The following is a 24,291-nucleotide window of genomic DNA, read 5'->3' as shown; positions in this document are numbered from 1 at the left end:
AGGGATCGAACCTGTGCTCCCTGCATTGGGAGTGTAGAGGCTTAACTGCTGGACCACCAGGGCCGTCCGGCTATCTTTATTTCAAATGCTTTCCATTGTGGTGGGCAGGAGCCCAGCCTCCAAGAGGCTGTGTGAGTGGAGGCCTCCTTCTCTGAGAAGGCAGCTTTGGGGGCCCAGAAAGGGCAAGAGGACACCTCAAGGTGGGCATTCCAGGTGGCAGAAGCCACTCATCCCGGATCTGGAGAGCCTGGGTCACTGCTTCGGAGCATTCCTGAGGGACCTCTTCCCTTACCCGGCCCTGAGCAGGTGCTGTGATGTGGGTGCGACAGCTCAGCCTGGTGAGGGGCAGATGCTGGCACCCCACACCTGAGCCCGCAGGTATCATCTCAGACCTGTGGTGTCCAGTGGGAAGTCGGGGGCCGCCTCCAGAGAAGACCCCAGGGGTCTGAGACGGTGAGCTAGAGGGGAGGGGCAGGAACGGGGCCAGGCTGCTGGGCAGTGAGTGTGGATAGGCGGACAGATGGATGCTTCTTGAGCAGTGAGGGTGTGGCTGGAAACCTCAGAACCTGCCAGCCAGCAAGTGGCCAGCAGAGGCAGCCTTTCACAGGGATGGCTCCCAGGGCGGCACCCACTTCCGTGTCCCCACCCGGCCTGGGCCCAGAAGGCCAGGCGCCATCCAGGCAGGGCACATGCCAGGGGGCTGGGAGAGGCACAGGCCTGCTGGGGGACAGATGGATCGACAGGTGGACGAGGCATGAAGCTGAGGGAGAAGGTGCTGCGTCAGAAACTCGTGGTCCATCTAGTCACAGGGCTCTCGGGGTGGGGGGTCTTTGTGTGCAGCAGACCTTGCAGAGCCCCGCTGGGGTGGGGGACAGGCACTGGTGCCCAGCACTACGCCTAGGGTGCCCCTCAAGGCAGACCTCTTCTGCAGATCTGCCTCCCAGCCAAGACAGGCCACAGAGCGGGGAGCCTGAGTCAGCACCGTGGCCCCCATTGGAGGGCCGGCCGGTCAGCTCAGCCTGGACCTGAGCAGCCCCAGCGGCCTGGGTGGCTGCGGTGCTGGAACGGGCTGTCGGCGTAGACGGGTGGGGGCCGGGCCGGCCGGGGGCGGGGCCGGCCGGGGCAGGGGAGGTGCCGGAGGCCCCAGAGGCTCCTGCCGCAGGGCTGGGGCTGGGCGCGGGCTAGCAGCGCCACCTGCTGGCCAGACACGCGTGCTGCCGCCGCCACAGCTGGTTCAGGGTCGCTCCGCAGCCGCCCCAAGTCTGCGGGGACAGGGCGGTTCATGTGGCGGATGGTGGGGCGGGGGGCGGGGTGGGGGGCGGGACTCGCGGGCTGTCCCCCATCCATCCCAGTCCCCCACCCATCCACTCTGCCCTGGCAGCCACCACCTCTCTGGAACCCTGCGGAACCCCACGAGGGTGAGTTGGGCTCTCACCCTGGAACAGAGAGTCCAGCAGGTCCTGGTTGACGTGGCTGGGGCTGGAGTGATGAACCAGGAAGCCTGGACCAAAGCGAAGCCCTGAGTGCTGGCCCCGTGCCCACAGCAGTGAGGGGCTGGCCCAGCACCCAGAGCCCTGGGTGCAGGGAGCAGCGTGACACCAGGCCTGCCTCACCTGTGAGCAGGGCGGCCGCCCGGCGCAGGGGGCCCTGAGGGCTCCGCAGGTAACCCTGGGTCTGGCTCAGAAAGCTGGGCACGTGACTCGGGTACCACTGGACCTGGGGACAGAAGGGCTCGTGGGGCAGGAGGGCCAGCTCTGCGTGGAGTGGAGGCCTCAGACATGAGGCCAGGCTTCACTGTGCTACCACCTTGACTGGAAGGGTGAGGAGTCTCAGTCTGGGGGGGAGTGGCCCTGGTGTATACTGGACCAAGTGGGCAGCCGACCGCACCCCGTCATTCTCACCGTCCCCCCAACTGACCATGCGGTGGCAGATGCGGCTTAGGGCCTCAGGGCTGTCGTAGTGGGCCACCGTGACCATCTCCTCCAGCAGGCCCCAGTGCAGGGCCTGGTCACAGCGGGCCAGGGTCCATTCTGAGCTCTGGAACGGGGAGGGAGCGAGGTTAGAGGTGCAAAAGGAAAGCGGCAAGAAAGGACCTGGGAGGCAGGAGGTGGCCAGGGTGAGGGGCGGAGGAGTCCTGCTTGCCCAAGCCTCCTGCAGTCTTCAGGGACGTCCCTGACATGCGCTCTCTGGAGAGGCGGCTGTGGTGGGGAAGGGTGGAGTGGTCAGGACAGTGTCGGGGGCTGACCTCAGCGGTGTCTGGGCTGGGGTCGTGCAGGCGCAACAGCAGCGGAACAAGACTCTGCAGCACCAGCTTCCGCAAGGGGCGACGGAGCCCCACCCGGAGCCCGCCCCGGCCGCGCCGCACCAGCGTCCCGAGCAGCCCGACTGCGGAGGCGCGGACCGAGTCCCGGGTCTGCAACAGGAGGGCGCGATCAGGACCCGGCAGGGAGAGGGCGTCCGGAGGGCTGCAGTCTGCGGGAGTGCCCTGGGGGCCCCAGCGGGGCCTGGTCGGGTAACGGGGGTTGGGGGGGGCGGGGGCCGGCAGGGCCATGGGAAAGACAGCCGAAGGGAGCGGGCGGGGCTCACGTCGTCCAGGAGTGGCGGGAGGCGTGGCCGCAGCTCCGCGCTCAGGAGCCGCACCGGTGCCCGCGGCTGCAACAGGACCCTCCGCAGCGACCCCAGCGCGGCGTCCACGAGCCTCGGGTCACCCTCGCCCAGCGCGCCCAGGAGCGCGGGCAGCAGCGTGGTCGCGTGGCGCACCTGCGAGGGGGGGACAGGGACTCGTGGGAGGCCCCTCGCCCAGCCCACCCCGCCCCGCCCCGCCCCTCCCTCACCTTCCCATGGTTCAGCGCCAGGTGGCCGAGGCCCAGCAGGCCCAGCCAGCGCACGGTGGGCTCAGGGTCGCCCTGCCAGGCGCGGAGCCGCTCCAGGATCACCTCCTCCCGCAGGAGCCGCGCGGTGGGCCGGCTCTGCAACAGCTGGGCAGGGGACACAGGGTCAGCGCGCTGGCTTTCCGCGCAGGCCAGGGCCGCTTAGGGGCCAAGCTCACTGTCACCCCTCCCCACCCGTCCTGGAAGCGGGCTCACCCCGGTGAAGAAGGCCATGGCCGTCAGGCGCTGTGCGTCGTCTGTGCTGCGCAGCCGCGGTAGCAAGTCAGCGAACAGGCCTCGTAGGTGGTGGTCGGCGTGGGCCACCAGGGCACTGCGACGGGGCCAAACGGAAGCTCTCCCTCAAGAAGCCGCCCGCCCCCCCTACCCCACCGACCACCCCCATGCCCCTGCTTCTCTCACACCCCCGCCGCACACCTGGCCAGCAGCAGGACCCCCTCCAGGTGGGTGCCAGCTCCCACCAGTCTCCTCCAGCCTCCAGCCTGCTCCATGCACGTAACCACCATGCGGCCTCCGTCCCCAGTGAGCAGGGCCTTCAAGGCCTCCACGGTGCAGCTGGAGACGGGTGCAGCGGCGAGTGGGCGGTGAGGGCCAGGAGGGCACTGGGCCAGCCCTCATAGCCGGGTGTGCACCCCCTCACCTGGCATGACTGTGCGGTGGCCCTCGGTGAGATGGGACCCACACCTTGGGTGTGTCGGGGGAGTGTGCGTCCCGTGCCAGTTCGTGGAGCTGAGTGACCAGCACCAGGAGAAGGTTCGGGTAGAAGCCTCGGGTGGCACCCACGCAGCCGGACACAGACAGCATCTCCCCAAGGGCGCGAGTGGCCTGTGGAACCAGGGCTTCTTTCAGGCTCAGACACGGCAGACAGGGAGAGGACAAGACCTCCACGCTCGAAGGACGTTATGGATGGGTGTGACTACGGTGAGTGCCTGCTGCCCCCGAGCCCCTGTAACCAGACTCTCCTGGCCTCTTGGGCCAGGGCTGGGGTGTCCCCTGGCAAGCTGGACAGAGCCACCTACCGCCAGAGCCTCCAGCTGGGATCCGGCTGAGCCCTTTAGCGCCCAGAGCAGCTGCACCAGGACCTGTCCATTCACACGCTGGTTCCGGCTCAGGCTGCGCCAGAGCTCAGCGGCCACCCTGGGGGCACGGGGCATGTGAGACAGGGTTCGGGACTGGGGTGAGGAGAGCCCCCAAGTTGGGGAGGCAGCCACTAGGACTCCAGCAGGAGGAGGGAGGGTTAACTGCCCCCCACCCCACCCTGGCAATCCCTGAGGAACAAGATGAGTGGCATCTGTGCAGATCACATGGGACCCCAACGGGCCAGCAACAAACTGGCATCATGAACAGTCACCATGGGGAATAAAACCAGAGATAACGTTCCCTGGGGGCAGACTAACCACAGCCAGGGGCATTGGGGGTGCAGAAGCCACCTGGCTTGCTCAGGCGGGCACCCCCAGACGGGGAGAGAGAAAGCCAGGCTGCAGCCAGGAACCAGCAGAGGACCTGAGGTGGGAGGGGCAGCGGGAGGAAGAGAGGGAGGAGGGGAGGGGGAAGGCTCCCTCCTCGGCCCGCCCTGGGCCAGACTCCAAGGCCAAGCCGGAAGGGGGAAGGAAGCCGTGGGGCCCCTGACGCGATGCGGGCCTGGAGGGGCGAGGCAGGTTACCGGTCCGGGGCCGGTGAGCAGCGCAGCAGTGCGAACACCACGTCCCGGGAGTGCTCCAGAGCCAGGGAGCTCAGCACCCGCAGCGCCGCCCGCCGGGGCCGCCCCTCCGCCAGATGGGGCACCTGCGCCAGCAGCCCCCGCACGAGCCCATGCACCTGGGGGCGGCAGTCAGGTCTCTGTGAGCCCTGCCCGCGCCAAGCAGGCGCAGCTCACCACCCGCAGCCTTGGAGGGGCCCGTGGGGAGGGGCATGGGCTCACCTGGTCCTCCAGCCTGTGCCCCTGCGCCTCCAGGGCTGAGGACAGGGTGAGTGCTGTTGCCTGGGTTCCCACAAAGCCAGCCTCTTCCAGGCAGGCGGCGGTGTACACGGCCAGGTCTGCTAGGGCCCCCTCCTCCCAGGAGCTCCGGGGAGTCTGGGAGTGGGACGGGGAGCATGTGGAGCCCCCTTACCTCTCTCACGGTCTTCCTCCCTCCACAGAGCCTTTCTGTCATCTCCCAGCCCCCTCCCTCGTTACCTCCCCTGACCCCCAGGCAGCCCTCCTGCTTACCTGCTGGGGCCCCTCGGGAGCTGGCTCCTGGGGAGGGGGCGGGGAGGGGGGCTCACCGCCAGCCGTGGGGGTGGTGGCTGCCCTCCCAGGCTCCTCCACTGCAGGTTCAAGCTCAGGCTGGGGCTGAGGGCCTGGGGCAGGGGGTCCCATGGGCTGCCCCCGGCTGGCCCGGATCCCTTCGGCCAGGGCTGTCAGGGTCAGGGCCCCCACAGGGGCCCCGCGGGCCGGGCCCCACACGCCCCCAGCCATGGCCGCGGCACACGCCGAGCTTGTAGCACCTGTCGCTGGTCCTCCCAGGAAGTCGTGCCCAGGCCTGACCTAGAAGCAGGCCCCAGGCAGGCGGGACCAGGGACAGGCGTGGTGGCGTGCGCGCGCGTGTGTGTGTGGGGGGGTGTGGGGGTGGAGGTGGGGAGCCATACAGAGGTGTTTCCAGGTGTGGTACCCGCCAGGGGCTTTGGGAAGGCCCTCCTGCCCAGGCTGCCTGCAGCCTGAGTGTCTGGGGTCTGGTTCTGCCCACCGGGCCCTAGGAAAGGGCCAAGCAAGGTCCCTGGGGGACAGAGGATCTGCCGGGGCAGGGAGTATAAGGGGATGGTGGCAGGGAGGCGAGCCCTTGACCTGACCTCCAACCCCACTGGGCAGGGAATCCTGGCAAGTGTGCACAGCTCTGAGGGTCTGGCCCAGCCCTGAGCTAAGGCCTCGCCTGACTTAGCCCTGAAAGGCAGTCGAGTCCCATGCTGGGCCTGGGGCTGGGGCTGGGCTGTCCTCTCTGTGTTCCCACCCGACCAGACCTCCGGGAAGGGGACAGTCGGAGAGCTGCCGCCCGCTCTGAACTCAGAGCAGCCCTGGGGGTGAGCCAGCAGAAGAGGAGTTGCCCAGTGCCTCTGGTGCCCTCAGTCCTGGCACCAGAGTGCAAAGCTCAGAAGTGGTGACATGAGGGGGCCTTGGGCCTGGGTGTGTTCTGTTGTGTGTGTGCTGGCAGGGGTGTGTGTATCTCTCTCCAAGCCCCCCTCTCCCCAGGAGGCCTGACCGGGCCTTTGTCCCAAATCCCCACTGTCACCCTCACCCAGCAACACCGTGGCCACTGCCCAGCCCGGGCTGGGGGAGCCAGAAGAGCTGGTCCTGCCAAATACCTGGGCAGGCGGGAGAGCCCCGGGGCCGTCCCCTGGACAGTCAGCGTTCCCCCGCGCCCTTGCTGGTTCCTCGAGCTGCCCACCACCTGGACAAGAGGCCGAGGCCTTGGCCCCTGTGTCCCGGAGAGCCTCGATCCTCTCTCCTGGAGCGGACGTGGGTGGAGACCTGACAAGCCTGCTGCACAGAGGTGGGGCAGCCAGGACTTGCCGGGTGCCCAGGGCGGGCCCCTGCTCCCTAACTTCCTCCTTGGCTCTGGTCAGGCAGGCCCCACGGCTCCAAGCCTTTCCTGGCACTTTGGGGGCAGCAGCTGGGTCCCCACGACCGAGGCCTGGTCCACACTGTGACACACCAGAGCCAAGAGGGAGCCAGATGGGCGGGGCCCAGGGGCACAGGGGCCCGTGGAGCCTGGCAGCAGCAGAGTTAGGGGACACCCAGGCCTCCCCTTGGGGAGGTGGAGGTATCCCAGAGAGCCTTCCCAGGGGGAATCCCAGAGCCCCTCCAGTTGGTGCTTCAACCTCACCCTGTGGCTCCCGCCTCCAGCCTCATGGAGAGGTCTCCCAGCCACTCCCCCAGCTCTTAGTTGAGCACAAGGACCGCCCCCTTTCCCTATAGCCCTGCCGTGCCCTGATCTGCCCTTAGAGTCCAGCTCCTCAAGCCTCGGACACCCTCCCACAAGCCTTAGCTGACCTCAGACCTCAGCATGGGGCTGCCTCCTGAACCCTGGCCAGCCTGGGGTCTCCCCTGGGAGAATAAACCCTCTCACTAATTCCTGACTCCAGTCCACCCCAGGAAGCCCTGAGGGTCCAGCGAGTGGCAGACTAGATGAAGAAATGACACATGACAAGTGGGGACAGTGAATGACTCATGTTAATTTCAGGCAGCTCCCAGCACAGGTTGTCAGAGGGCTCCTCTGGCACTCAGTCTGTCCACCAGGGCCTGGAGCTTCTCAGACAGTGCGACCTGCAGCAGGGAGACACGGGAGTGATGGGGCCATGGGGGCAGACAGCACAGGCCAGGTTGAGGGCGGGGCCCCGCGCACACCTGGTACAGTGCCGGCTGCTCCAGCCGCCTGTGGGCGGGGCTCAGACGGTGCAGGGACTGCTGGGCAAAGGCTCTGGATTCAGCCAGAGATGGCAGCGGCTCACACAGCTGTTGGGAGGTGGGAAGAGGCTCAAGGACAGATATCAGAGCTTGGTCTGGGTTGAAGGTGCAGATTTGGGGGGTAGGTAGGGGTGGTCACCTGTCCCTGTTGGACCCAGAGTCGCAGCAGCGGCTCCACGTGGGCCGGCCTCACAGTACGGGACTCCCGGGCCCCTCGAGGCCACACTCTCAGCTCCTGGTCAGCCTGGGGAGGTGGCTCCTCTGCCAACTGCAGCACATCTAACAGCAGAGATCCTGTGTGTGTGTGCACGTGAGGGGTGCCAAGAATAACGTGAGGGGCCTGGGGCTCGGAACTGAACTGAGGAGGGTGGAGGGGGCCTCACCATCAGAGCCCAGGAGCCGGAAGGCAGCCTTGCTCCCAGGCAATGTCTGCTTCTCGGGGTCCTCGGTCAGCTTCATCCGCGGCTGGCCTCCCACAGACACCAGCTGCGGGGACAGGGTGCTGGGCTAGCTGGACCTTTTTCCCGGACCCCTGGTCCACCCCCAGCCCACTTGCACTGTGCCCCACCTTGTAGACACAGCCCAGGGAAGGCTGGCGAGGGCAGGTGACCACGCTAGTGCCGATGCCAATGACGTTCACCTCACTGCCCTGGAAGGTGAGTGGGTGGGCACTGAGCTCGGCCAGCACATGCAGGCCCAGGGCCCCCACGCCACCCTCTGGCCTGCCCCTGCCCCGCCCACCTTCTGGGCTAGTCGGGCCAGCTCCTCCTCGTCAATGTTGTTGCTGACAGCGATGGGTACCGACTGCAGCCAGGGCACCCCGAACCTGTAGTGGGGGCAGCCCCTCAGATGTTGCTGACTCCCGTGGTTCCCCCTCACCTGTCCAGCCGCCCTCTAACATCTGCTGGTCTGGCTCAAGCCTTCGTGCCTACAGGCCCCTGAGTGAGCCCAGCCCAGCCTCCTCGCCCACTGCAGCATTGCGACTTGGGTAGCATCAGAGAGCCTCCCTCCCGCTTCCCCTCTCAATACCCCTGAGCTGGAGGGGGTCTCTCAGCAGACAAAGCCCCTCCCAGGGACTCACTGGGCTGCCGCTGTCCAGAAGACCCCGCGGATCTCCCGAGCCTGCTGAAGCAGATCGCCACTGTCCAGCCTCACGCCCACTGCCTGGTAGCCCAGCTCCTGCAGGGCCAGGGCTACAGCCAGGAAGTTGGGGAGCCCGCTCCTGGGGACAGGGACAGGAGGGTCAGCATGGGGGCTCTGCAGCTTCTCTGCTGAGACTATCCCGGGGGATGGCCGGGCCTCACCTCCGCACACTGTAGGTGTCCAGCAGGCCCTGGAAGGCCCGGGGAAAGGCCAGGGCATAGGCCACAAAGGCTGCCCGCTCTCCCCGATGCGGCTCTTGCACACCCAGCCCCAGGTGGCCACACACACGCTCCAGCCACATCTCCACACTGGCAGCCAGATCCACCTGGGAGCCCTGACCAGCCGCTGGAGCCAACATCTATGGAGAGGGGTAAAGGACGGAAGACCCAGAGTGTGGTGGTGGGGGGGCGGCTGGCTTGCACCAGTAGACAGTCTGAGCACCCGTCTGCCAGCGCCACACTGAGACACCAGCCCAGGGTGGCTTGGGTGGGCCAGGCGTGGTACCTGCCTGAGGGCTGAGCAGGGGCTGGCGTCTCCTTCTGGGGAAGGGATCGCCCTGGGGGTCTGCCCTCTGTAATGCAGCTAGGGGGACAGGGGTACTGACCGGGTCAGGGGGCACCTCACTGCCTGAAAAGGAAGTGACAAAGGAGTGCGCCAGGGTCCCAGCCACCGGCACGCCCCGTAGCTGTCCTGCGAGCACGTTGCTGCTGGCATCGAAGCCTGGATCAGGGTAAAGTTGGGGTACTTCAGACATTGAAGGAGGGAGGTCTCGGGGCTAGACTCCTCCTTCCTTCCGTCTCCTGGCCCTCACCGCCCAGGTAGCTGTAGGTAGAAGCAGTAAGACCCCCGTCGGGGCCCTGAGCACGCCGAAGACCCATTTCCAGCAGCCGCTTGTCGGGCCCTGCGATCAGGCGAAGGCGCGCGGCATTTGTGGCGATGAGGCTGTGGGAGCAGGGGAGTAGGGTACCGGAGTGACGGCCAGGAAGCTACTCTGACAGGTCTCTCTGGAGACCCTGCGAAGAGGGAGCGGGTGCGGGCCAGCGCTCCACCCCCACCCCGCCCCCACGGGGCCACGCCCCACAGGCCCGCCGGGAAGGCCCCTCCCACTCGCAGGATCCGGCCTTCGGCCTCGGGCCCCACCCCGGGCCCCACCTGGCGTAGCTGACCAGGCAGAGGAGCGGCGTCTCCAGCAGCTGCACCACCAGGAGCGGCCCGGACACCTGCAGTAGCGGAACCTGCGGGGCGGGCTGTCACTCGGTGCCGCCCTGCCCCGTTCGCCGCCCCCCGCCACCACATCCCACCCCCCGCACTCACGCCGGGGAAGGCGAGGGAGCCCTCGGGCAGGGCCCGCACCGTCACACCAGAGCAGTCGAGTGCACGAAGGTGCTCAAAGAACGCGGGGTCTGTGTCTGGGGGCAGCGCCGAAGCCAGGAACTGCACATCTAGGGGCGACAGAGGCCGTGGCGGGCAGGGGCTCGGGGGCGCGCGGGCGGGGGCTCGCCGGGCCGGGGCCTACCTGCGTCCCGCAGGCGGAAGGCACGCAGGAAACGCACGCAGTCGCGCAGTCCCGCGGCCAAGGCGAAGGCTCCGCCGAACGGGCACTGGCGGAAGAAGAGCTCGAACTCGGCCTGGTCCTGCGCGCGGCCGGCGCGCCAATAGCCCAGCGCCATGGTGGCTTGGTACAGGTCGGTGAGCAGCGGCCGCGCCGCCGCGCGCCCCTCGGGGTCCTGCTCCGCCGCCATCGCCCCGGACTCTGGCCGCCCCGCCTGCCCGTTTGACGTCCGCGCTCGCCAGGGCCCGCTCCGTCAGCGGGTTGGAGCTGGAAAGTTGGGACACCGGGGCGCGACCGCCTCTCCTGGCAACCAGAACCCACGGGGCGGGCCGCCGGCCTCCAGACGCTGGGGAGCTGTTCCTTCAGCTGGACACGGCTCGAGGTGGGGCGTCTGCTCGCCCTGGTCGGCCCCGTGGGGCACGGTCTGTCTTGTCCCCTGCCGCCCGCGGTTCCATGCAGCGTACCGACGGTAAAAGAGGGCAATGCAAACTCCACATCCCCTCCCGCCCAGAGCCACTGCGGGCGTGGGCAGGGCAGCTCAGGGCCACCACCACACCGCGGCAAGCCCACACTGTCCTGGGAGGAACGTGGTGCCAACCCAAGTAAGGGGCTGCTTGTCTACCAGCTGGCACAGAAGGCTCTCCAGTCCTGCATTCTAAGCCCCACAGGAATCCTAAGGGGCCTTGGAGGCCTCAACAACTCACTCTTCCTCACCAGTCACACCGGATCCGGGGAGGAACCACTAGTGACACAATCCTGCCCAGACCGGAGAGTAAGGCGGCCAGGGGTGGGCCAGGGGCGCAGCTCCATGGGGGAGTGTGTCCTGGGGCCTGTCAGGGCCCAGGTCTCTCTCCAGTGTGTGTGTGTGTGTGTGTGTGGGGGGGGTGGATGCCCTTCCAGAGCTGGAGGGAGAGGGACAGGGTTAAGGGAAGAAACCCCACCTCCTTCCTAGACATGGACAGATGCGCGCAGCGTTTCCCACAGGTGACTGCACAGGGTTTCCCACAGGTGAAACGAGCACAAGGTCACAAGAGCAGGGCCAGAACGGCCACTGGGACCTCTTCCCTGGATGGTTCCAGGCTGGCACTTTCATACCCATGGGGATAACTCAAAAAGAGGAGGCAGAGTGGAGATGATGGGGGACCAGGTATCCCCCCCCAGTGGAGGAGACAATGCATGTGTTAGGGCTCGACCTGGGCATGGCACTTGCAACTGAGAGCTAAGTGAGAAGGGGATGGGAGGGGCAGGTAGAGGGGTGGGCCCACATGGCCACACCAGGGACACAGGCCCAGCACGCTCCCTGAATGCACCCACCCACAGGGCCCAGACCAGGACAGACAAGAGCCAGAGAGCTGGAATCTCAGTCTTTATTGGCTGCAAGGCCACACAGGCTCAGGCCAGGGCTCAGATCTTGTTGAAAGCAGCAATGTCGACGCTCTGCACCTGCAGGGAGGGAGGCTGGTGGTCACACAGGGCCTTGTTTCCCAAAGTCCCACACGCCTGGCCAGGGGTTCACACGGGACACCCCTGCACCCCCGAGTGCGCCCCCTCACTCACGTGCTCCTCGAACTTGGTGATCTCCTCTTCCAGCTGGTCTGTCCCCACCTTGTCATCCTCCACCACACACTGGATCTGCAGTTTGCGGATGCCGTAGCCCACAGGCACCAGCTTGGAGCTCCCCCAGACCAACCCGTCCAGCTGGACGGAGCGCACACAGGCCTCCAGTTGGGCCATGTCCGTCTCGTCATCCCACTGAGGCGAGAGGGAAGGAGCACAGGCCGAGTTTACACTTGCCCTGCCTGTTGCTGACCCCTCAAGGGCCCTAGGCATGGGGAGGGTAGGGGAAGGTCAGATGTGAGCCACTCACAGGCTTCACATCCAGGAGGATGGAGGACTTGGCCACCAGGGCAGGCTTCTTGGCCTTCTTCTCTGCGTACTGCCGCAGCCTCTCCTCCCGCAGCCGGGTAGCCTCCTTGTCCTCCTCCTCGTCGCTACCAAACAGGTCAATGTCGTCATCCTCATCATCCTCCGTGGCAGTGGCTGCCTTCCTGCTGGGTGGCTCCACTTGGCGCATGGGAGACACGTGCTGCCGTGGTGGGGGGAGCGTGTGTGGAGGCTGAGACCCCCGAAGGCAGGACCCCAGGCCCCTGCCCCTCACTCTGCTGCCTGGGCCGGCCTGCAGAGGGCCCCCCTGCTCCTCAGCGCCAGGCCGGGGGTCCCTGGTGCGGGTGGGCCCTCACCTGGGTCTGTGGAGTGGTGGCCCGGTGGGCAGGCGAGCTCTTCTCCAGGGCGCTCAGCCGTGCCTCCAGCTTGGAGACAGCCTGCTGCAGATCCTGCACCACTGTGGGGGTACAGGGATGCTGGTTGGACGGTGAGGCCCAGGGAGGGACCCCCACCCCATCAGCCCAGGGCCTCACCCCCTCGCAGGCTCTGGTTCTCCACTTCCAGGCTGGCAATCCGGGTGACCAGCTCACTGTGGTCTCCACTGGGCCCGCTGGAGGCCCCGGGGCCTGAGCTCTGCAAGGCAGAAGGAGGCGGGGCTCAAAGCTTTGCCTGCCCCTTGGGGTCTCCCGTTCACAGCTGTGCTGAAGCAGAGCCCCGAGCTCAACCTAGGGGGAAGCCATGCGAGCTCCAGGCCAAGGTGGCACCACAGCCAAGTGGGAACTCAGCCCAGGAAGCCAGGGGCTCGGGCAGCCCCAACACAGAGGCAGCGAAGAGCTGCTGCTGCCTGTGGGGGTGGAGGGAGGAGGCCAAAGACTCACAGCTCCAGGGGCGGCCAGACCCAGGGCAGGGGAACCAGGCAGCACAGCCTTGAGCAGGGGACAGCGGGGGAGGGCCCGCTGTGGGTGGGAGGACAAGCAGGCGGTGCAGAAGCAGCAGCCCGGCCCTGCCTCCCCAGGCCACACGGCTGCCCGCCTTGCAAAGCTCCAGTGATACAGCGACCCAGCCCAGCTGCCGGCCTGCTGCGCTCCTCCCTGAAGGGGAGCCCCTGTCATCTATCCCAGGTGGCACTGCCCAGGGAGCTCACCCACAGGGCGCCTTGGCTCAAGCCAGAGCTAAACACCAGGAGCCAGCATGCGGTCACGTGCACCCTGCACCCCAATGGAACGGCTCCCAGGACAGGTGCCTGGCCGTTTTCAGATGGCTGCTGCCTGCCTCCAGCATCCAGTCACGAGAAACCTGGGGCATTGGGCCTGCCTGCCAAGCACCATTTGGAAGCCACGTGGCTCCTCCATGCCCTGCACACCCCCAGAGGCTGACAGACGCTGGCTCCCTGTTCCAGGGCCAGCGGGCAGTGTTGGGTTGACGCCATGTCCCATGGGCCATCACTCCCACCACACAGAGAACCACCAGCAGAGCTGGCCAGTGGAGCCTGGTGACGGGAAGGGGCCGCGACCAGCCCCCGGACGCCCCCTCCCCTCGTGTCAGCCCAAGAATCCACCCCAACCACCCCCACCTTCCTACTCTAGTCAGTGGCTGGCTGCCCCAGCCCCCATGGCTGACCACCCTCAGCACATCTCCGCCTCCGGCTCGCATCTCAGCTCGCTCAGCCATTCCCACGAGGAGGGTCCACAGGCCCCCTGGCTTGGGGACATGATCCAGAACCACTTGCTCCTCAGAAGCCCACCTCCCTCCAGGGCTCCACAATGAGCAGGCCAGGTCCTCCCACCTGGAGGATCCGCGCCCACAAAGCGGATCACACAGGTCCTGGAGCCTCGAGGCAGCTGCAGCCTCAAACCTTTGCCCTGCTGTGCCTGCTGCCCGGCCCTGAGAACCTCCCAACACAGCCCTGGCGACAACACCGACGGGTCCCCAGGGTGCGGGTTCCGGGCCATAAGGACACCACCGCTCAGCGCAGACCAAGCAATCGGCCACCCTATGGCCTCCAGGCCCCAGGCCTAGCCTCCCACCCTGACCGAGGAGGAAGCCATGGGCTCAGTGAGGCGGCCATTCCACGACGGTGGGGCGTGGGCAGTGCCACCCGAGATTCTGCACCTGGAAGTCTGTGTCCCTGCCTGCAGCCTGGCTGGCACCAGCAGCCCCCAGGAACCTCTGGAGCCCTGGTGTGTGCTGGGCCTGTCTGCTCCAACCCAAGCCCAGTGCTGGGCCGGCACCCTTTCCGGGCGGCTGGAGGCCCCACCACAGGGTTTCAGGGTGGGGGACACTGTCAACAGTGGGGTCCTCACAGGGGTGATCAGTTGCAACGGGGTCATGAGAGGGGTCCCAACCCAGTGACTGGTGTCCTTGCCAACAGAGATTTGTTCACAGAAAGAAGATGGAAAGACACAAGAAGAAGACAGCCACCAACACTCTGAGGCCTCTCCTGAGAGCCTCAGAAGGAACCCACCCCATCCACACCTTCCGCTCCGACTGACCCTCCAGGTCGTCAAAACAAGTTTGTGTTGTTTCGGTCACCTGGTGCGTGATGCTTTGTCATTACAGAGCCAGCTCGAAGTCCCCTGACCCTGTGAAAAGTGACCCCAGGGCAGAGGGTCTGAGGAGCTGGACGGGCAGGCTACCCTGGATTTTCCCAGTTGGCCCGATGTCGTCACAAAGGGCCCCATCAGGGAAAGGCAGGAGAGATGGAAAGAAACGAGATGGAAACGGGTGTCAGAGTCCCGACACCGCTGGCTGGAAACCACAGGCCAAGGCATGTGGGCAGCTTCTCAAAGCTAGAAAAGGCAGGAAGGTGGGTTCTCTCCTGGAGTCTCCAGGAGCAGCACAGCTCTGTGGACAGTGAGGCGGAGGCCGGACACTACCCTGCGGCCCTGAGCGGGCGAGCAGCAGGATTGCCATCCCCGAGGGCCGTGCCCCAGCCAGGCTAGGGACAGAGCTGGATGGGGCTGTGCCCCGCTCCTGACCTCAGGTGGGCCGGGAGGCCACGCTGGGCTGCAGGCCCCTCTCTGGGCCTCTAATCAAGATGCTTCACACCCTGTGAAAGCTTCACGCTGGGAAAGACTGAAGGCGGGAGAAGGGGACGACAGAAGATGAGATGGTTGGATGGCATCACTGACTCAATGGACATGAGCTCGAGCAAGCTCCGGGAGATGGTGAAGGACAGGGAGGCCTGGCATGCTGCAGTCCACAGGGTCGCAAAGAGACGGACACCACTGAGTGCCTGAACGACCATGACGACACCGTGACCCACCCCTCCGGGGACAGCCACAGCTGACAGGAAGGAGGAAGCAGGGCAGGAGCCAGGACGCAGGCAGCCGCAGGCCTGGGGCGGCAGGAGCAGCCACCGCAAGGCAGGCAGCGCCGGGTGACCGCCAGCTCCGTGAGGCCGTGGGCGGTGCGGTGGGCAGCCCTGCACGCCTCACCCCAAGGTGCCCTGAAGGCCATGCTGGGGGAAATGCCAGACAGGCTGCCTGGTGTGAGGGCAGTACTCACTCCAGCCAGAGACTTCTGGATGTTTTCTCTGGCTCGCGCGATGTCACGGAGGATCACACTGGCGCCATTCTCCTGCAGACAGTGCAGAGAGAACCTGTCTGTCGTTTTTCAATTAAAATTTTTTCTACAAATAAGCAAACCTCAGCTACCCCAAAGCCCAAGTGCAGCAGCCCCTACCTGGCGTGAGGAGCCAGCTACGGGCCCATTCATCTGCTCATAGAACTTCCTTTCTGCATCATCGTATTTGAACTTGTCAAACCAGATCTTCTCATGCATGAGGAAGTTTGTGGCCATTTTTCTGTTGAAGAGAAGAGAGACTAAGACCCACCGGGAGGAGAGGCTGCCCGTGCCAAGGCCCTAGGACCTGCCCGCACGCGTGCCCTTCCAACGGCCTGGACCCCAAGGGAGCAGGGCAAGCTGTCCAGTCCTGGGTGGCAAGGGCTCCAGGTCCCAGAACAGGACACCAGAGGTTCTCAGTGTGGGCCACAACGAGCCTGGGACCCCTCTAACCCCAAGCCTGCTGTATGGACTCCTTTCAGGGCTAAGGCCAGTGGTCTCCAGGCCAGTCCCTAAGACCAGCGACTCTCAAAGCATGGCCAGGGACCTCTGGGGGTCACCAAGGTCCTCCCCTTGCCCACCATGTATCTGTTCAAGGCTGGATTGGTCAGACAATACACACCCACACACTGAATGCACAGCAGGTTTAGGAATCCAGCTGTCTCTTATTAAGCCACACACAAGATTTGCAAAAATACAAAATAAGGCCAACCTACTTCACTGAATATTTGTTACAAAAAAACTGTTTCTCACATGAGTGTCAGCGATGTGTAACGAGATTCTTATCTGTCCACTAGTAAGTAACACATTTAACTACTACAGTGGGACAACCAAGAGAGAGAACAAACTCTAACACCCTGAGACCAGTAAGCGTGAGTCCGGCTGCTCCAGGTGGGCCTGTGAGCCGGATCCAGCGCGTTCAAGGCTGCAGCCGGCAGCTTCTCCACCACTCGGCAAGGCAGGGGAACCGCAAGACCTGGGCCACAGCCCAGACTCCATAAGCAAAGTCCGCTGCTCAGGGCTGCCCGTCCCTCAGCCAGTGCAACAGAACAGGACCCGATCCTGCCAACACTCTTTGCTGCAGATCCCTGGCCACCACCAGACCTCGGTGACGAGAGGGGTGGGACCCTGAGACCCCCCCAACCCTCCCCGAGAGGCACCGTGAAGACTGTTTTAGACCCACACCTTGCCTCCAGCCTTCTGGGGAACATCTGACCACAACAGACCCCACACCAAGGCCAAGACCCTATCAAACCAGCATGTCCACGCCCTCTAAGGGGCAGAAGGGCTCCTGCCAGAGTCTGGGGTCCAAGGAGCTCTCTCCACATACCCGTTGGCCCTCTGCACCCCAGGCCCTCTCCCTACTGTTGCGCCTCCAGGCTGCCTGGGGTCCACCTGTCTCTGCCCACGTGCCTAAGCCCCACAGGCTAGCAGACCCCTTCCTCGGCCGGGCCCTGGCCCCCAGAGATCAGCTGGCACTGCACAAAATCATTCTGGGGCCAGACTCCTGGATCCACAGGCAGGAGGCAAGTCGGCCTTGTCCAGTGGGTGTCTTTCAGACTCAGGCGGAGCACCAGAGACGCCCACCTCATCTCAGGTGGCTTCAGATGAGGGAGGCGGGGAGACGGCAGAAGGGGTGGGGGGCTGAGCCCAGTGGGGCTCAGAGACGAGGACCCACCATTGCACGCCCCCGCCCCCACCTGTGACTGTCAGGGAGGACTCTGCAAGCTGCCCAGCCAGAGGGGAAACACCACACAGGCCACATTTGGGCCCACCCCAATGCCGTGGGGGTGACCAGGATGTAGTGGCCCCGAGGCGGAGCCCAGAGGCGGCAATGCCCAGGGCAGAGCCCTATCCCTGGAGAGCCGCTTGGGTAGCCCGCTTGGCTGGGCCGGCAGTCTTGGGATGAGCCCTGCCAGGGTGGGAGCAGGGAGGGGTTGCATGCTGGCCTGGGAAGCCCAGGCGCCCAGCCGGCACGCTTCTCCTACTTGGGTCTCAGGCTGGACATGGATGGGCCCGGCCGGGCACCGGGTCGGTGAGCCAGGGACGCAGCTTCGAGACGCCAGGCCATGCGCAGGGCCTCAGCCGCGTGGTGGCGGCACTCCGCGCTGTCGTAGGTGGGCTTGCTGAGCCAGGGGGCCTCGGCGTCCTTGTGTAGGAAGTACCAGTAGGGCAGGGCACAGGGGGCCTCCCCGTCGGCCCGCCGCGGCCCGAGCCGCTTGCTTCCCGCAGCGTTACGGCCCCTCCGGTCTCTGCGGCCCCGCCGAGCACCCTCCGCCTGGCTGGCTCGCTCCTGCAGGCGCACCTTCCCGGGGGGATGGCCATCAAACAGGGCCTCGTAGAAGCCCCTCTCAGCTGCATCGTAGCGGGGTTTCTCCAGCCACACCTCCCGCACCAGCGCCTGCAGGCTGCCCAGTGGCGGCTGGCCATTGGCTGGTGGAACAGGCTGGCGGACAAGGTGCAGATCGAGGGCGGCCGCCCGCTGGCCCGTGTCAGGAGCCCCCGGTGCACCACTCCCCTCTGTGGCTAGCAGCAGGGCCTGAGACCACTCCACAAATGCCCGCTCAGCCTGGTCGAAGGACGACTTGTTGACCCAGATGCCCCAGGTCACGTGGTGGCAGGCCACCTGGCTCCCGTGGGTGCAGGGGGCCCCAGGTGCCAGGGCGGGATGCTGAGCTGCCTGGGCGGCCGCGTCAGCTAGCCTCTGGCGGTACAAGTTCTCCGCCTGGTCGAAAAGCGGCTTGTCCAGCCAGACATGGTCGGCCGAGAGGCCCACGAGGGCCAGGTCCGCCTGGCCGAGCCAGCCCTTTGGGGAGCGCTTCCTCTTTTTCTGCAGCGGCTTCTTCCCGTCGAGGTTGTTCCCGGGCTCGTTCCTGCCGCCGCTGTCTGCCTCGTCCTCCTGACCTGGCCCGTTCACGGCCAGTGTCTCGGCCAGGAGCTGCTGGGCGGCGGCTCTCGTGGCCTCGTACTCATAGAACCTCCGCTCGGCTTCCCCATACTTCTGCTTGTCCTCCCAAACGGTCTCCAGGGCGCAGGAGGACTTCAAGCTCCTCATCTTGCGTGCAGCATTAAAAAGCAAGCACAAGAGGGCAGTTGCAACACGGCCCCTCCCGATCAGCCCTCCCTGCTCAGCCTCCCAAATGGGGTACCCTGGGGCAGCATGCACAAGGAGCTCGGAAGGCATTTAACACGCATGTGCAGGGCCATGGCCTGGTGGGGGGGTGGGGTGGGCACGCGTGCGTGTGTATTGTCCTAAATGCAAAACTTGTCTCATCCAACAAGTACCCAGGCTCTCTCCAAGAGGTCCAGAGAACACTTTCCAAACCTCTTTGGTAATGAAAACCTTTCCTGTGAACCCCAAAAATGGCCACCAGGTAAAACACAGGACACGCTCAGCTAATCTGACTTTGACGTCGACAGCAAATAATCTTGAGAATAAGTCTGTCCCGTGTAACTGTTGAGACTCCCACTGAAAAGTGAGTTGCTGTTCATCTGAAATTTTAACTGGACGTCCTGTGCTTTCACTAGGCCTGGCCAAACCCCCTAAGGTCCCAGGGCTTCTGTTCTACGGAAATGACTTGGTGGTCTCAGAAGTTGGCCCCGCATGGAAACCCCGCCTGAGCTGAGTCCCCCACCCGCATGGCCACACTGCCATCCTGAGCAGGCCCTGTTCCAAAGGGGAACTGGAAGATCGGGGACAAAGGGCAGCCAGGAGCAGAGGGTGAGAGCTCACCCCCGTGGAGGCCAAATCCGGGGACACAGCAGGGAATCACTATCTAAAAGGGAAGGTACCCAGTGGCCAGGCAGAACCTGGTCACCCCGTCTCCAGAGCAATGGGCAATCAGCCCCACCATGGGTGCACTTCGAGGGGCCACCCGGGAACCTGAGTCCTGTCCCTGCGCTTCAGCACCTTTTGGTTAAGGGGCTCTGTCACCAGAGCACTGGGAGGCGGACTTGGGGCTCCGCACCTCCCACCATGGCCTCTGCACAAGCTGCTGCTGCAGCCCGATCCTGCTGCTGGCGTGGGGTCCCCTGTTCTGCTCTGGGGCATCAGGTTCCACAAAGACTGGACCCCGCCCAGGCAGCCCAGAATGCTAAAGCACCCCCCACCACCAGAAGCAGCCCCGCCCAGGAAGCCGGCCTGCTCTTGGGATGCACCAGGGGCCCCAAGCCCACACCAGACTGGCCAGTTCTCGAGTGGGGCTGGACTGGCCAAGGTCTCCATGCCCCTCAGATCCTACTCTGAACCCTGTGCTGGAAGCAGAGGCACCGGGCCAACTGGGCCAGGGGCTGGGCAGCTGTCCCCCAGAATGTCCCATGTCCCCTGCCACCACCGTGTGTTCTGTGGAGCCCTCACCCAGGATGAGGCCCCAGGGGGAGGGAGACTGTCACATCGCCCTGATGGCACACCCTCCCTGCCACTCCCTGCAGCGTCTATAGCCCTTTCCTAACACCACCCCCCGCAACCAAAACCCGATTCCAATTACCCTGCAATGCACAGGTTAAGTCCCGACCTGCCCAGAACTTCAGGGAGACCCCTGTACTCTGAGGGGTGGGGGCCCCAGGCTTAGAGGGGTCCCTGGCTGCCCCCTCGAGCCTCCCCCAGGGCGGCAGCGGCACTTACCGAGGCCAGGATGACGGCAGAGGCAGTGCTGGGGGGCAGAGCCGGGTGCCCAGGGGGCAGGGGCATTGTGACATCACCCACTGTCCCCAGGAGCTGCAGGCCTACCAGGCTGGGCCTGTCTGCCCTCCCCTACAGACCCTCACACAGAAGCCTTGCCCACCAGGCTGAAGCCCTGCCTGAACCTAGTGGCCTAGACACATAGCTCCTCACATCAGGCCAGGCTCCACCTGGAGCCCTCTGAGCCACTGCTCCGGGCAAGGGAGCCATTTTTGAACATGTCCGAGAGCCAGGCTGGCCAGGTTGGTGGTGGCGCCCTGCCCTCTCACAGGTGGAGGAACGCAGGCTGATCCCTCCTCAGGTACCCCCTACTGCCCGGGCTGGGGCTGGCTCGGCCTGGGACAGAGCAGAGGCTACCCCCAGGCCCAGCCTCCACTCCAGATGAGGTCAGGGGCCCCGGAGGTGTCAGGATGCAGCAGGCATGGGGGCTGGGCTGCGGTGCCCAGGCGCCTGGGGCAGGAGGGTACTTACTTTCCCTTTGGTCTCCTAGGACAGCATGAAGAGAAAGCAGCAAGGTTAGAGGTGGTCTGACAGGGTGGCCCGAGCAGGCTGGGGGCCTTTGCTGAAGCTGCTTGGTGAGGCGGCGTGGAGGCAAGTTTGGAGGAGAAAGACAGCCAGAGCTCACCCCCAAATCCCTGTTCAGTTCAGTTCAGTCGCTCAGTCGTGTCCTACTCTTTGCGACCTCATGGACCGCAGCGCGCCAGGCCTTCCTGTCCATCACCAACTCCCGGAGTTTACCCAAACTCATGTCTGTTGAGTCGGTGATGCCATCCAGCCATCTCATCCTCTGTCGTCCCCTTCTCTTCCCGCCTCCAACCCGCCCAAATCCCAGGGGGTGGCCAAGTCCGTGCTTGGGGGCAGCGCTGCTCCATTGTCACTCAAAATGGGCCGGTCCTGGGGTTCCTGGGCCTGGAGCCCCCACAGCACCAAGGCCCCAGCTGGGCTCTGCCCTGAGCCCACCTGGGTGTGAGCCAGCACCTCCAGTACCCCACTGTCCATGGGGAGCGGGGTGGGGATCCCCCACTCCACAGGGTCCAGGCCTCTGGACCAAGTGCAAGGTGACAAGGACCCCACCGAAGGGCCCTACATGGGCACTCAGGCCCAGTGCCCATGCCGGACAGGGCCTCTCCCTCGGGGCCACTGTTGGGGCAGGGGCAAAAGCCCAGGTGGGCAGGGTGCCACTGTCCCCGCAGGCCTCTCGGGGACAAAAGGATGGATGGGGCGCCCGGCCCTGAGCCGGCAAGGGGCAGCAGCCCAGGAGCCAAGGACCCGGCCAGCCCTGCCCCCAGGCCCCTGCCACCCTCCCCAGGTCATGCCATGCTGTGGCCAGCACTAGAGTGCCAACATGAGGTCAGCAGCACATGGGGTACACCAGGAACCTCAGGGGGCGTGCCACAAGGCTCTGGGAGGAGGAGGACCACACGGGCCAGCCACCCTGGCAAGGCCGACCACACGGTGCGGGCCAGCTGGTCAAGCCAGTGTCTGGACAGGGACGCTGGAGGGCGGGGCGCCAGGGTATCTCATGACAGTTGGACCGCTGACTCGCCTGCAGGGCCAAGGGCAGGCTGCTGGCCACTGAGGCCGGTCGAGACCTCTTGCACGAGAGGGGCTGCGAGGGCTGCCAGGCCCCGGGGTCAAGGCAGTGAAGCAGCTCACCCCTGCCCCGCAGCCCAGGCCCGGGGAGTGAGTGAGTACCCCGGCTCTGCCTAGCGGACCATCTCCAAAGCAGGGCCAGGCTGGGGCTCCGCCCAGTGGGAGGGCGTTCCTGCAGTGCCAGAGGGACCCCGTAGCGGCCCCGCCCAGAACACTCTGGCCGCAGGGTCCTGAAGGTGAGGACACCACGGTGGGGGGCCCACAAGCCCCTGGATGAAAGGAGGTTTCCAGGTAACCCAGGGCTCACACGGCCCCATCGCAGCCACACACAGAGGAGCTCCCAGGTCATCCACCTGGGGGTCAAAGCGCTCCGCCCACCTTCCACAGGAAGTGGGAATCGGGGTGAGGTGTGTGCAAACAGGGCCCTTGGCTGGTATGTCCTGACGGAGAGCTGCCGGACAGAGCACGCCGTGTGTACAGGGTCCAGGAGGGAGGGTGAGGGCAGCTATGCCCCGGGGCAACTGCACGGCCATGATGCCCCCTGCCCTTCCCTAGGGGTGACTGCCACAGCCCCAAGTCCCTCCTCAGATGCTTTCCCACCTGACTCCTGGACAGTCCAGGGGGGGATGCCTGCACCCCAAGACTCAGGCCCCACACTATGGCTGTCCACGGCACCCCTCCCTGGCCAGCGCCCTGTCTACACTGCAATGCCACAGCCATGGTGCTATTTCTGCCCTGTCTCTGGTGCCCCGTCAATCCACCCTGGCCGCCGGGTCCTGCGCCCCTCCCCCGGGGCGGCTCCAGCAGCATGCACCAGGCACCCGTGACCCCTCACACAGCTGGGGAGCTGGAGGTGGAAGACACATCCCGGGTTAGTGGGTGAGGGCCTGGGACTCCACGTCTCACTTTGACACCAGTCCTTCACACAAATGTCACACTGCTGTCCACCTTGAAATCACACGTCATCTTAAAACATGGGCACAGGGCCAGAGCTCACTTCTTGCCTGCAGCCCTGGAAACCTGACACCAGGGCACACTGGAGATAAGCTGTGCTGAGCCCTGCGGCCTCACCCAGCTCCCCAGGACAGAGACCAGGGTCAAGCCCTGCAAGGGGCTCTGCCAGGGGATAGCACGAACCCACCCAGGCTCCAGTGAAGCCCACAGCGGCCGCGCTCCAAGGTGAGGAGCTGGAGGGGACCCCCGGCGCTGGCCCAGGACTGACCTTCCTGAGGCGCTGGCCCAGGGCACCTGCTCCTTGGAGTCTGTGTGTCACCCCTTCTCAGCAGACACCTGCGTCTGGAGCTGGGGAGAGTGGTCTCAGGAAGGACGCAGTCACCGCAAGCTCAGCCCACTTACTGGCTGAGGCCTCTCAGAGGAGCTGGGAGTGTCAGAACTGCTGCTGAAACAAGACCCGGGGCCTCCCGGGCCCCAGGCCCGGCCCACTCCTTCACTCTCCAGGGTCAACTTGCTCTCCTGACGGACTAGAACCACCCACACAAAACGGCTTTCTTGCTCTTGGAGGCACTTTGCTCTGCAAACCTGAGGACGCCTCCAACGGGTCCCCATCCTACTTGGCTCCAATACAAACCTCTCCCTTCTTCGTTCCAGCGACACTGCCCACTGCCTGGACCACCTTATCCAAACCTAGCCCCTTCACCACGCTCAGGGAACGCGCTGTTTCAGTCACCCAGCAATCACGTCCTTACGCTTCCCCGCGTCCGTGTACTGTCCAGGCTCTGAGACAGCTTGACGGAGCTTGGGCCCGCGCCTGGCCCCCAGGCCCAGAGCCAGCGTGCACCAGTCAGCTGCTCAACAAACGCGGACAAACGGGAAGCTACAGGCCCGGGCCACAGCTGGGCAAACATCCATGTCACCCACCGAGGCGGGGGGCAGAGCGGCCCCGGCATCCCCGCCGCCGCCCTCCCGCCGGGGCAGCCGCAGAGGTCCGGCGGGCACGTGGCCCGCGCGCCCCGCCCCTCCGCGCGGCCTCCAGCCCGCAGCAGGCCCCGCGCCGCGCACTCCGCGGCACTGCGGCCTGGTCCCCGCCAGCGCAGCGCGGGCCGCCCCTCCCCTGGGCCCGGGGGCCATGCGGCACGAGCCGCGGTACTCACACGCCAGCCAAGGACGCGGCGACCAACGAGGAAGGATCAGCGGCGTGGGACGGCAGAGGAAAGGGAGGGCCACGCGGTCCGCGCACGGGAAGTGAAGCGGCGGGCTCTACCACGCGCCAGGGCGCAGGGGACGCAGCCCGCGGGCACACCCTGCCGCGCGGCCCAGGCCCTCCGCGCGACGCTCCCCGTGGGAGCGAGGGCAGAAGCGAGTGGGAGATCCCCGCGGAGCTCTCCCTTTCCGGGAGGAGCTGGAGCAAACCACTGGGCACGGCGCCGGCCCCGGCCCCCTCCCCCCGCCCCCCTCCGCCGCAGCTCGGGTGGACTCGGCGGGCGGGGGCCAGTGACGCGCGGCGCGGGGCGGGGACGGGGGCCCAGCGCGCTTGCGCGCGCCCCGCGGGCGAGACAAAGGGGAGGGCCCGGCCGGCCCCGCCCCC

At 65.8% G+C, this 24,291-nt stretch overlaps 3 protein-coding genes and 1 long non-coding RNA gene across 11 annotated transcripts; 1 reads left to right on the top strand and 3 right to left on the bottom strand.

The window, feature by feature from the left end:
• Window positions 1–46: 46 nt before the first annotated feature.
• On the bottom strand, window positions 47–5,383 carry MROH6 (maestro heat like repeat family member 6). Its single transcript, XM_002692557.6, has 14 exons — window positions 5,098–5,383; window positions 4,810–4,962; window positions 4,552–4,706; window positions 3,908–4,025; window positions 3,529–3,713; window positions 3,306–3,443; window positions 3,087–3,201; window positions 2,835–2,978; window positions 2,587–2,760; window positions 2,246–2,413; window positions 1,918–2,037; window positions 1,614–1,716; window positions 1,436–1,501; window positions 47–1,262 (listed from the first exon to the last, which is right to left on the bottom strand). The coding sequence occupies exons 1-14, from the start codon at window positions 5,344–5,346 to the stop codon at window positions 1,015–1,017; spliced, it is 2,136 nt and encodes a 711-aa protein (XP_002692603.1). The 5' UTR covers window positions 5,347–5,383; the 3' UTR covers window positions 47–1,014.
• Window positions 5,384–7,077: 1,694 nt separating this feature from the next.
• On the bottom strand, window positions 7,078–10,227 carry NAPRT (nicotinate phosphoribosyltransferase). 3 transcript variants are annotated; one of them, XM_005215132.5, is made up of 13 exons: window positions 9,989–10,227; window positions 9,787–9,914; window positions 9,625–9,707; window positions 9,284–9,414; window positions 9,077–9,192; window positions 8,634–8,830; window positions 8,411–8,551; window positions 8,071–8,155; window positions 7,898–7,978; window positions 7,713–7,815; window positions 7,469–7,623; window positions 7,270–7,377; window positions 7,078–7,188 (listed from the first exon to the last, which is right to left on the bottom strand). In XM_005215132.5, the coding sequence occupies exons 1-13, from the start codon at window positions 10,212–10,214 to the stop codon at window positions 7,126–7,128; spliced, it is 1,617 nt and encodes a 538-aa protein (XP_005215189.1). In that variant the 5' UTR covers window positions 10,215–10,227; the 3' UTR covers window positions 7,078–7,125.
• Window positions 10,228–11,375: 1,148 nt separating this feature from the next.
• EEF1D (eukaryotic translation elongation factor 1 delta) lies at window positions 11,376–24,151 on the bottom strand. Of its 5 annotated transcripts, none has more exons than NM_001289966.1 (10): window positions 23,858–24,151; window positions 20,625–20,639; window positions 17,461–18,527; window positions 15,593–15,713; window positions 15,416–15,487; window positions 12,442–12,541; window positions 12,265–12,365; window positions 11,892–12,110; window positions 11,582–11,776; window positions 11,376–11,467 (listed from the first exon to the last, which is right to left on the bottom strand). In NM_001289966.1, the coding sequence occupies exons 3-10, from the start codon at window positions 18,525–18,527 to the stop codon at window positions 11,429–11,431; spliced, it is 1,914 nt and encodes a 637-aa protein (NP_001276895.1). In that variant the 5' UTR covers window positions 20,625–20,639; window positions 23,858–24,151; the 3' UTR covers window positions 11,376–11,428. The 5 variants fall into 5 exon arrangements, with proteins under 5 accessions (NP_001276895.1, NP_001193549.1, XP_059749211.1 ...); XM_059893228.1 differs by having other exon boundaries at window positions 11,378–11,467; window positions 23,625–23,922; XM_005215199.3 differs by having other exon boundaries at window positions 11,378–11,467; window positions 20,097–20,721; window positions 23,858–23,922.
• LOC132342144 (uncharacterized) lies at window positions 20,307–20,813 on the top strand. Of its 2 annotated transcripts, none has more exons than XR_009490391.1 (2): window positions 20,307–20,395; window positions 20,644–20,813. It is a non-coding gene; the product is annotated as an uncharacterized lncRNA (long non-coding RNA). The 2 variants fall into 2 exon arrangements; XR_009490392.1 differs by having other exon boundaries at window positions 20,367–20,454.
• Window positions 24,152–24,291: the final 140 nt, after the last annotated feature.

This window comes from Bos taurus, chromosome 14 (genome assembly GCF_002263795.3).
Source record: "Bos taurus isolate L1 Dominette 01449 registration number 42190680 breed Hereford chromosome 14, ARS-UCD2.0, whole genome shotgun sequence".
NCBI classification, from domain to species: Eukaryota; Metazoa; Chordata; class Mammalia; order Artiodactyla; family Bovidae; genus Bos; species Bos taurus.
Note: the sequence above shows the minus strand (reverse complement) of the source record. Positions and strands in the feature narration are given on the sequence as shown.